Source organism: Nerophis lumbriciformis, linkage group LG23 (assembly GCF_033978685.3).
Source record: "Nerophis lumbriciformis linkage group LG23, RoL_Nlum_v2.1, whole genome shotgun sequence".
In the NCBI taxonomy this organism is placed as follows: domain Eukaryota; kingdom Metazoa; phylum Chordata; class Actinopteri; order Syngnathiformes; family Syngnathidae; genus Nerophis; species Nerophis lumbriciformis.
The window spans coordinates 41,584,161-41,596,660 of record NC_084570.2 but is presented as its reverse complement, the minus strand read 5'-3'; the positions used below and the strand labels follow the sequence as shown (position 1 = coordinate 41,596,660).

Sequence of the window (12,500 nt, the reverse complement as noted above, 5' to 3'; positions counted from 1 at the left end):
GTTTTTAATTTATTTATCTTATTTTATAAATTTTTTTAAATGTACCTTATCTTCACCATACCTGGTTGTCCAAATTAGGCATAATAATGTGTTAATTCCACGACTGTATATATCGGTTGATATCGGTATCGGTAATTAAAGAGTTGGACAATATCGGATATCGGCAAAAAGCCATTATCGGACATCCCTAATCATAATCAGTACTACTGAAGATCTTTGCTCCTTCTCAACTATGTGGTAATATTCTTTTCACAAAATACAACCAATAGTACGTTAATGTTAAATCTTACTTGTGAAAAGTAATCCCCCGATTCCTATTTTCAACAGTCCGCTCATTTGAGCAGGAAAACGCTGAACACCATCTTTGTTTTCTACCTGTCAACTGTCAGTTTAGGCTGCTCATCACCACTTCAAGATGGCGGCCGAATTTCTCGCGTCACAGCAGCCAATGCAGCGTCTACTTATAAGATGTCTATGCTTCATAGTCCCACAGTGAAACAGAGAAAAGGCAAAACCTCTTGCAGTACTCTGACTCGCCACACCGAGCAGGGGGTGATGGTGAGCGAGCTGTCGCTAACATGTTTTAGCAACCAGGAAGCCAGCCTTGATGTTGTGGTCGGGCGTGATGCTCTGCTGAATGAATGTAAAGTGAATGAATGCAAGGATGGAAATGAATGAATGCATATAAATGAATGTGAATACATATGAATGATTGTGACTCAATATGAATGAATGAATGTGAATCAATGAATGGATTTTAGTGAATGTGAATTAACGCATGTAAATGAATGAATGTGAATGTATATGAATAAATGAATGTGAATGAACGAATTAATGTGAATTAATGAATTGATTTTCATAAGTGTGTATATATATGAATGAGTGTGAGTACATTAATGTGCATGGATGAGTGAATGCATTAATGAATGTGAATATATATGAATGAATATGAGTAAATTAATGTGAATGAATGAATTAATGAATGTATTTAATGAATGTGAATATATATGAATGAATGTGAGTAAACAAATGTGAATTAATGAATGGATTTTAATAAATGTGAATATATATGAATGAATGTGAATGAATTTGAAAGATGAATGTGAATAATGGTTGGACATGAATGGGAATGGATATGAATGCAAGTATGTGAATAAATGAATTGATATGAATGAATGCAAGTGAATAAATTAAATAATGTGAATAAATTAATGGATATGAATGAACAAATGGGAATGAATGAAAGGAAGGGAATTCATATGAATGATTGTGAATTAATATGAATACATGAATGAGTAGATATGAATACATATGAATTAAAGGGATTTAATGAATGACTATAAATTAATAAATAAATATGAAAAAGTGTATGAATAAATGTGAATGAATATGAATGAATGGATTGGAATGAATGATACAAAAGTATATGAATAAACGTGAATGAATGAATGGAAATGAATGAATGTAATGTATATGACTTAATGAAAGTGAATGAATGAAAGCCCCCATTTTGAAATACTTGTGTTTAAAAAAAACAATAAAAAAAAAACAATGATCACTACCTTGCTAGGAGTGATTTGGAAACAAGTTATTGAGTGTATTCTGCAGCCAGCTCACATGCAGTTAAATATTATGATATATATATAATATACAGTAATAATATATGATATCATATACAGTTATAATATATGATGTAATATACAGTAATAATATATTATATAATATACAGTAATAATATAATTTACAGTATCAATATGACAACATAATGTGCAGTAATATAATGGAGTAAAAATATATGATATACAGTATTAATACAATATATAATATACTATACAGTAATAATATATTATGATATATATAATATACAGCAACAATATAATATACAGTAATATAATAAGATATAATATACAGTAATAATATATGATATAATATAATGTACTGTAATGATATAATAAGATGGAATATACAATCATATTATAATATGATATACAATAATATACAGTATTAATATAATATACAGTAATAATATATGATATAATATACAGTAATAAAATATGATATAATATACAGTAATACTATAAGATATAATATACAATAATAATATATAAAATACAAAAGCCAAAACCAGTGAAGTTGGCACGTTGTGTAGATGGTAAATAAAAACAGAAGACAATGATTTGCAAATCATTTTCTACTTATATTCAATTGAATGCAAATAATCATTAACTTAGAATTGAATGGCAGCAACACATTGCAAAAAAGCAGTCACAGGGGCATGTTCACCACTGTGTTACATGGCCTTTCCTTTTAACAACACTCAGTAAACGTTTGGTAACTGAGGAGACACATTTTTGAAGTGGAATTCTTTCCCATTCTTGCTTGATGTACAGCTTAAGTTGTTCAACAGTCTGGGATCTCCGTTCTGGTATTTTAGGCTTCATAATGTGCCATACATGTTCAATGGGAGACATGTCTGGACTACAGGCAGGCCAGTATAGTACCCGCATTCTTTTACTATGAAGCCACGCTGTTGTAACACGTGGCTTGCCATTGTCTTGCTGAAATAAGCAGGGGCGTCCATGATAACGTTGCTTGGATGGCAGCATACATGTATGTTGCTCCAAAAACTGTATGTACCTTTCAGCATTAATGGTGCCTTCACAGATGTGTAAGTTACCCATGCCTTGGGCACTAATACACCCCCATACCATCACAGATGCTGGCTTTTCAACTTTGCGCCTGGAACAATCCGGATGGTTCTTTTCCTTTTAGGTCCGGAGAACACAACATTTCTTAGTTTCCAAAAACTATTTGAAATGTGGACTCGTCAGACCACAGAACAATTTTCCACTTTGCATCGGTCCATCTCAAATGAGCTCAGGCCCAGCAAAGCTTTTCTGGGTGTTGTTGATAAATGGCTTTGGCTTTGCATAGTAGAGTTTTAACTTGCACTTACAGATGTAGCGACAAACTGTAGTTACTGACAGTGGTTTTCTGAAGTGTTCCTGAGCCCATGTGGTGATATCCATTACACACTGATGTCGCTTTGTGATGCATTACCGCCTGAGGGATCCAAGGTCACGGGCATTCAATGTTGGTTTTCAGCCTTGCCTTTTACGTGCAGTGATTTCTCCAGATTCTATGAACCTTTTGATGATATTACGGACCGTAGATGGTGAAATCCCTAAATTCATTGCAATAGCTGGTTAAGAAACATTGTTCTTAAACTGTTGGACAATTTGCTCACGCATTTGTTGACAAAGTGGTGACCCTTGCCCCATCCTTGTTTGTGAATGACTGAGCATTTCATGGAAGCTGCTTTTATACCCAATCATGGCACCCACCTGTTTCCAATTAGCCTGTTCACCTGTGGGATGTTCCAAATAAGTGTTTGATGAGCATTCCTCAACTTTCTCAGTCTTTTTTGCCACTTGAGCCAGCTTTTTTGAAACATGTTGCAGGCATCAAATTCCAAATGAGCTAATATTTGCAAAAAAAATAACAAAGTTTCTCAGTTGGAACATTAAATATCTTGTCTTTGCAGTCTATTCAATTGAATAGAAGTTGAAAAAGATTTGCAAATCATAGTACAAACCCCGTTTCCATATGAGTTGGGAAATTGTGTTAGATGTAAATATAAACGGAATACAATGATTTGCAAATCTTTTCAACCCATATTCAATTGAATGCACTACAAAGACAAGATATTTGATGTTCAAACTCATAAACTTAATTTTTTTTTGCAAATAATAATTCACTTAGAATTTCATGGCTGCAACACGTGCCAAAGTAGTTGGGAAAGGGCATGTTCACCACTGTGTTACATGGCCTTTCCTTTTTTTTTTTTTTTTTTTTTTTTTTGTCCTGTCCAGCTTCTCAGGCAAATCATATAGTTGATGTAGATGCCCATGTCGGCTGTTCAGATTTACTTTACAAAAGAGAAGTGTAGGATACTTCTCTTGTTGCCTTATTTGTATTTGACTTTATTAAATGTATTTATATTATCATTTAGTGCAGCCGGGCCGGAGCAGGAGGGGATAGAAAGAGAAAAAAAAAGAAGACAGAGGGGGAAATTGTGGGGACAAGAGGGGGATTAGACAGAGAGACTAAAACAACAACAGCAAACAACAACAACAACAACAATAGAGCAACATCAGCAAATATGACATGTACAAATATGATGGTAAAAGTAATAGCAAATAAGCAGTTAGCGAAAAATAAAAAATAATACAGAAATGACAATGAGCATTATTACACTACAAATGGATCAATACAAATACCAATAGAAATAGCGCTATTGATAATGAACAATACCAATAATTTACCTTTATTATCAACAATACAGTTGTTTAAATGCAACAATACATATACGTAATGATAACTTGAGATGGCCTTTCCTTTTAACAACACTGAGTAAACATTTGAGAACTGAGGAGATACATTTTTTAAGCTTCTCAGGTGGAATTCTTTCCCATTCTTGCTTGATGTACAGCTTAAGTTGTTCAACAGTCCGGGGGTCTCCGTTGTGGTATTTTAGGCTTCATAATGCGCCACACATTTTCAATGGGAGACAGGTCTGGACTACAGGCAGGCCAGTCTAGTACCCGCACTCTTTTACTACGAAGCCATGTTGATGTAACACGTGGCTTGGCATTGTCTTGCTGAAATAAGCAGGGGCGTCCATGGTAACGTTGCTTGGATGGCAACATATGTTGCTCCAAAACCTGTATGTACCTTTCAGCATTAATGGCGCCTTCACAGATGTGTAAGTTACCCATGTCTTGGGCACTAATACACCCCCATACCATCACAGATGCTGGCTTTTCAACTTTGCGCCTATAACAATCCGAATGGTTTTTCTCTTTGGTCTGGAGGACACGACGTCCACAGTTTCTAAAAACAATTTGAAATGTGGACTCGTCAGACCACAGAACACTTTTCCACTTTGTATCAGTCCATCATAGATGAGCTCAGGCCAAGCTAAGCCAACGGCGTTTCTGGGTGTTGTTGAGAAACGTTTTTTGCCTTGCATAGGAGAGTTTTAACTTGCACTTACAGATGTAGCGACCAACTGTAGTTACTGACAGTGGGTTTCTGAAGTGTTCCTGCCCATGTGGTGATATCCTTTACACACCGATGTCGCTTGTTGATGCAGTACAGCCTGAGGGATCGAAGGTCACGGGCTTAGCTGCTTACGTGCAGTGATTTCTCCAGATTCTCTGAACCCTTTGATGATATTGCGGACCATAGATGGTGAAATCCCTAAATTCCTTGCAATAGCTGGTTGAGAAAGGTTTTTCTTAAACTGTTCAACATTTTGCTCACGCATTTGTTGACAAAGTGGTGACCCTCGCCCCATCCTTGTATGTGAATGACTGAGCATTTCATGGAATCTACTTTTATACCCAATCATGGCACCCACCTGTTCCCAATTTGCTTATTCACCTGTGGTATGTTCCAAATAAGTGTTTGATGAGCATTCTTCAACTTTATCAGTATTTATTGCCACCTTTCCCAACTTCTTTGTCACGTGTTGCTGGCATCAAATTCTAAAGTTAATTATTATTTGCAAAAAAAAACGTTTATCAGTTTGAACATCAAATATCTTGTCTTTGTAGTGCATTCAACTGAATATGGGTTGAAAAGGATTTGCAAATCATTGTATTCCGTTTATATTTACATCCAACACAATTTCCCAACTCATATGGAAACAGGGTTTGTATTCTGTTTTTATTTACCATTTACACAACGTGCCAACTTCACTGGTTTGGGGCTTCTAATATACATAACCCTGTATATAATATAACATACATTAATATTATAATATGATATAATAAAACCCAGGGAACCGCCCCTGCTTTTGCATGCCGGCACTTTTTTTAAAAACAATTTTGTGATAGGATGCCTTGACCCCGCCCACTTTTCTGAGTATACTGTCCTTTATTTTCTTTCTTTTTCTTAATCTGCTGCTTCTTGGCATTCTGCTGCTGTCTTTTCAAACTGAACTCAATTCAAGTGTCAGCAGCACCAACACGCAGTGTGTGTGTGTGTGTGTGTGCTCTTCTCACCCAGCACTTAGCGGCGCGCGCGCACACGCACACACACACGCACACACACACGCACACACACACGCACACACACACACACACACACACACACACACACACACACACACACACACACACACACACACCATGTAACTTGTGGCTCCTTAATAGCAGCTGACAGTCGAGTCCGACTCTTGGGCACGATGAAAAGTGTGCAAGTGGGTGTTGTGTCTTTACGCAAAGTATACACACACACACACACACACACACACACACACACACACACACACACACACACACACACACACACACACACACACACACACACACACACACAATGGAGCATTCTGCACGCCATAATCACTTCCTCAGTCCTGTCCAGCAGCAAGTTGATGCTTCTTTTCAAAAATTGGACATGCAGAGTTGAACACAACTGCTTTTGTGCACTGTGAGAGTTGTGGTGCAGGGAGGAAACCATTGTGCAGTGTGTGTGCGTGTGTGTGTGCCAGGTATGCTGCTTATAAAAGCTCTTTTGTGTCCCTGCCTCAATGGCCTCATTATTCATAGCCGCCTAGACGGACATGTGTGTGCAATGTATGGATGGAGTGTATTATGGACCAAAGTCAGGAGGATGTTTGCGGTGAAAGTCTGGTTAAATGTGCGGCAGGTACAACACACCTTTGATCCCTCTGCACCCGTCTAGTAATGCTGACTAAGCAGTTTGCTCCTTGTGCAACATACAAGTCATTAGAGTTGTGTATTTATGTTTATGTTTATGTTGATATCACAATATATTATAGAAGTGATAATAGAAGCTACAGTGTGTGTGGTTTGTCAACAATAACACAAACATGAAAGAAACAACACCATTTTGTGATAATAAAACAAACTGTAGTATTGGTTCTACACTTGGTATCGTTATGGTCGATATTTGGATCAACACACCCACTCCTGTTTACTTTCAAGAGCTCTAGCATGTCTTCTCGTGTGTGTTGTAGTGCAGGGTGACTCTTTAGACACCTCACCTCACCTCACCACTCCCATTCCCATTCCCATTCCTGTGCTGACCATTCCATTCAGAATCGATTCACTATTAGACACGATTCTCACAATGCCAGCTAGCGATTAGCGTGCAAGCTGCTTTTCCAGGAAATGAGTGGGAAATATGTCTTTGATACAAGATGTCCTGCTGCAGTGTAATATCAAGTGCGATACAAGCAGTCCTGCACTGTTTACTTGTGTGTGATATCATGTGTGAGACAAGCAGTCCTGCACTGTGTTTACTTGTGTGTGATATTATGTGCGATACAAGCAGTCCTGCAGTGTGTTTACTTGTGTGTGATATCATGTGCGATATAAGCAGACCTGCAGTGTGTTTACTAGTATGTGATATCAAGTGCGATACAAAAACAGTCCTGCAGCGTGTTTACTTGTGTGTGATATCATGTGTGATACAAGCAGTCATGCAGCGTGTTGACTTGTGTGTGATATCATGTGCGGTACAAGCAGTCCTGCAGCATGTTTACTTGTGTGTGATATCATGTGCGATACAGGCAGTCCTGCAGCGTGTTTACTTGCATGTGATATCATGTGCAATACAAGCAGTCCTGCAGTGCATTTACTTGTGTGATATCATGTGTGATACAAGCAGACCTGCAGTGTGTTTACATGTGTGTGATATCAAGTGCGATACAAAAACAGTCCTACAGCGTGTTTACTTGTGTGTGATATCATGTGCGATACAAGCAGTTTTGCAGCGTGTTTACTTGTGTGTGATATCATGTGTGATACAAGCAGTGCTGCAACGTGTTTACTTGTGTGTGATATCATGTGCAATACAAGCAGTCCTGCAGCGTGTTTACTTGTGTGTGATATCATGTGTGATACAAGCAGTCCTGCAGCATGTTTACTTGTGTGTGATATCATGTGTGATACAAGCAGTCCTGTAGTGTGTTTACTTGTGTGTGATATCATGTGTGATACAAGCAGTCCTGCAGTGTGTTTAAGTATGTGAAATCATGTGCGATACAAGCAGTCCAGCAGTGCGTTTACTTGTGTGTGATATCATGTGCGATACAAGCAGTCCTGCAGTGTTTAGTTGTGCAAAGTTAACATCTAAATGTCCTCCAAAAAGCCCTCAATTTCTTCTATTTTACTAAAGTTATATACAAAAGGTAAACATACTAGGCTATATGCTACTAGGAGCTAGAAGCTACACAACAGCTTAGCATACAATAGCACACAAGCTAGCCATATGTAACAAGTGACATTTGTCAATAGTATCAAATAGTTATAGTTGCATAGTACTCACACATACAAAGTCTCCAAGGCAGCATTAGAAAGTATCCAGTAACAAACGTGTCCATGTCATTCAACTTACTGCGTTGTGATATTAACTTCATGAATTATTTAGACCACACAATTATCACTCCACTTCAACTTAAAGACATTAAAGTCCATTCCAGATGGTTAATAATAAATAGGTTAGTGTTTTGCATCTTTACTCCTGTTCTGTGTGACTCAGTCACGTCATAAATGACACGTTGCTCATTAAAGACATTATTGTGTGTGTGTGTGTGTGTGTGAGAGAGTGTACAATAGAGCTTGTTAAAGTTGTTCACCACACTTTCATTGGCCCAAGTAACAAGTGAGCTCCTGTTTTGTGAAGTACGACTTTATTCTCAGCCAAGAATACAACTAAAGAGCTTTTGTGCACAATTCAAGTCATTTGTTTAGTGACACATTTGACAAGACTTAAGTATGTTTGTTTTGTCTTAAAATAATATTACAAGATTTAAGGATACGTTGACGAAGAAACAAGTTGTAATGCGACAAGATTTGAGTAAAACATTTTTTTTTAAATAAAAATGTCATAATTGTACGAGATTTAAGTAGAAATTTAGAAAGAAAAATGTCATGTTACAAGATATATTTATTTTAATAAAAAGTCATAATATTACAAGATGTAAGTATATACAGTATATAAATATATATATATACACAGCATATATATATATATATATATATATATATATTAGGGCTGCAACTAACGATTAATTTGATAATCGATTAATCTGTCGATTATTACTTCGATTAATCGATTAATAATCGGATAAAAGAGACAAACTACATTTCTATCCTTTCCAGTATTTTATGGAAAAAAAACAGCATACTGGCACCATACTTATTTGGATTATTGTTTATCAGCTGTTTGTACATGTTGCAGTTTAAAGGTTTATTAAAAAAATACAAAATAAAAATAATGATAATAATAATAATTGCCTCTGCGCATGCGCATAGCATAGATCCAACGAATCGATGACTAAATGAATCACCAACTATTTTTATAATCGATTTTAATCAATTTAATCAATTAGTTGTTGCAGCCCTAATATATATATACATATACATATATATATGATAAAAAAGGCATTATATTACAATATTTAAATATACGTATAAGAATAAAAAATATATATATAATAATATATATACAGTATATTATTTTCAAATAAAAAGAGTCCTAATGTTGCAAGGTATAGGTATGAATTGAAGAATAAAAAAGTTATAATATTACAAGAATAAAGTGAGTTTAAAAATAAAGGTTGTAATATTAAAAGATTAAATTATTATTTTAAAAATAAATATCTTAATATTACAAAATTAAAGTATCGATTTTAGAAGAAAAAAGTCATATTACAAGATTCAAGTATAATTAAAAAGTATTAATATTACAAGATTAAAGTATAATTTTAAAAATAAAAATCATTATTGCAAGATTTAAGTATACATTTAGGAAGAAAAAGGTCATAATATTACAAAATTAGAATATCATTTTTAAAATAAAAGTTATATTACAAGATTTAAGTATAATTTTAAAACTACAAATAATTTTACAATATTTAGGTATAAATTTAGGAAGAAAAGCGTCATCTAAAAAGATTTAAAGGAAAAGTCTTAATATTACAGGATTACAATATAAATTTTAAGATAAAAGTTATAATATTACAAGATTAAAGTATACATTTAACAAGAAAAAAAGTCACAATATTACAAGATTACTATATATTTTTTAAGATAAAAGTTATTACAAGACTAAAGTATAATTTCTAAAATAAAAATCATAATATTACAAGATTTAAAGTAAAAATGTAGGGAGGAAGGAACATTTTAAGATAAAAGTTATAATATTACAAGATTTATATATAATTAAAAAAATAAAAGTCCTAATATTGCAGGATTACAACATACATTTTAAGACAAAAGTTATAATATTACAAGATTTCAGTATAATTTAAAAAATAAAAGTCCTATTATTACAATATTTAAGTATACATTTAAGTCATAATATTACAAGATTAGTAAACAAATTTTACTTTTTGTAAAACTAAAAGTGATTTGTTCCTAATACATTTATCTCTGATCATTTCCTTCACAAAATCTAATCACATTTCTCAGAAAAAAAAGAATATATAGAAAAAAGAACCACTTTTTGCTTGTCACTTTTATTTCTCCGAAAATTTTTGTTTTTTTCAAGAAAATCTTCTTGAAAATTTTATTTTTTTCTTGATTTGTATTAATTACTTCTTTTTTTTTTTTTTTATCAAAAAGTAAAAATTTCTTCACAAAAAATAAGAATTTTTTAAAAATCCCTGAGAAAATAAAAAAAGTTGAAGTTGTATTCCAAAAAAGAAGGTTTGTGTTGTTCAACTTTGACTTTTTACACGTGTTTCTGTGTGGAAATGATCTGTTCCCGGGTCAAACCATTGCTACTTGTGTGTCTTCTACTTCAGGTGACTCTCTCATGTGGTCTGGGAGGTGAGAGAAAAGAAAAACTGGACCTTCAGACCCGACAGTTTGCATGGGCGTGGTCTGATCCAAACATCGACCATTACTGACCTGAGGCAGCCAGGATGATGATGACGGCGGCCATGATGGTCACCTGCAGCTCGCTCTTCCTTCTGGGCTTGGCGGCCTCTTCATCATCATCATCTTCATCATCATCATCAAGCACGGTCACACGCTCTTCGTCCTCGCCTTCCTCCTCGCCACGCATGAAACTCTCCTTCAAAGGTAAGAAGGAAACCTTTTTATGAACAACTTCCTGTCCATGTGACGCCACCAAAAACTGCATATTCATCTTATATTTGCTACAAAATACAACATATGATAAATACTTGCCTTTTTTTTTAAATTCACTTATATTTAAATATGACATTTTCTTCTTGTGTTTCTATTTGAATCTTGCAATAGATAAATTAAAAAAATATATCTATACTTAAATCTTGTAATATGACATTTTTATATTTGAATCTTATATTATGACTTTTTGTTTTTAAATTCATACTTATATTTTGTAATATTAAGACTTTTTATTTTTAAATTTATAATCAAATCTTATGATTTTATGACTTTTTATTTTTAAATTCATACTTAAATATTGTAATATTACAATTTTTTTAATGAATAATTAAATCTGATGATTGTTTTAAGTTCATACTTAAATTTTGTAATATTAAGACTTTTTCTTTTTAAATGTATATTGAAATCTCACAATTTTAGGACTTTATTTTTAAATTCATACTTAAATCTTGTAATATTATGAATTTTTCTTTTTAAATGTATATTGAAATCTCACAATTTTAGGACTTTATTTTTAAATTCATACTTAAATCTTGTAATATGAATTTTTTTATGAATAATTAAACCTTATGATTTTTTAATTTCATACTTAAATTTTGTAGTATTAAGACTTTTAATTTTTAAATTTATAATGAAATCTTACAATTTTATGACTTTTTATTTTTAAATTCATACTTAAATCTTGTTTAGTGATCTTTTAATGAATAATTAGATCTAATGTTTTTAAATTCTTACTTAAATTTTGTAATATTAAGACTTTTAATTTTTAAATTTATAATCAAATCTTACATTTTTATAACTTTTTATTTTTAAATTCATACTTAAATCTTGTAATATGACATTTTTATATTTAAATCTTATTTAATGACTTTTTGTTTTTAAATTCATACTTAAATATTGTAGTAATAAAACTTTTTTATTTTTTTATTTATGACATTTTACAATTTTATGACTTTTTAATTTTAAATTCATACTTAAATCTTGTAATATTATGACGTTTTTATTTTTATAGTTGAATCTTATATCATGACTTTTTATTTTTAAATTCATAAATATTAGATTATTTTAAAGTCATACTTAAATCTTGTAATATGACATTTTTATTTTTTAATCAATACTTGAATCTTGTGATTTTTTTATTTGTACTAAAATCTTGTAATATGACTTTTTGTTTTTTAATTCATGATTGAATCTTATGTCTTAATCATTTTAAATTCATACCCATATCTTGTAATATTATGACTATTTTAAAATTGATCATTTTTAAATGTATTATTTAAACTTATATGACTTTTTTTACTTTTAATTCAT

At 32.8% G+C, this 12,500-nt stretch overlaps 1 protein-coding gene across 3 annotated transcripts in view; it reads left to right on the top strand.

Moving 5' to 3' along the window:
• The window catches only part of sema3b (sema domain, immunoglobulin domain (Ig), short basic domain, secreted, (semaphorin) 3B), a 49,712-nt gene that overhangs the window by 4,464 nt on the left and 32,748 nt on the right, over positions 1-12,500 (top strand). For all 3 annotated transcript variants that reach the window (XM_061985520.2, XM_061985518.2, XM_061985519.2), the window contains exon 2: positions 10,841-11,120. In XM_061985520.2, the coding sequence (XP_061841504.2) occupies positions 10,961-11,120 (160 nt within the window). In that variant the 5' untranslated portion in view covers positions 10,841-10,960. The remainder of the gene's footprint in view (positions 1-10,840; positions 11,121-12,500) is intronic.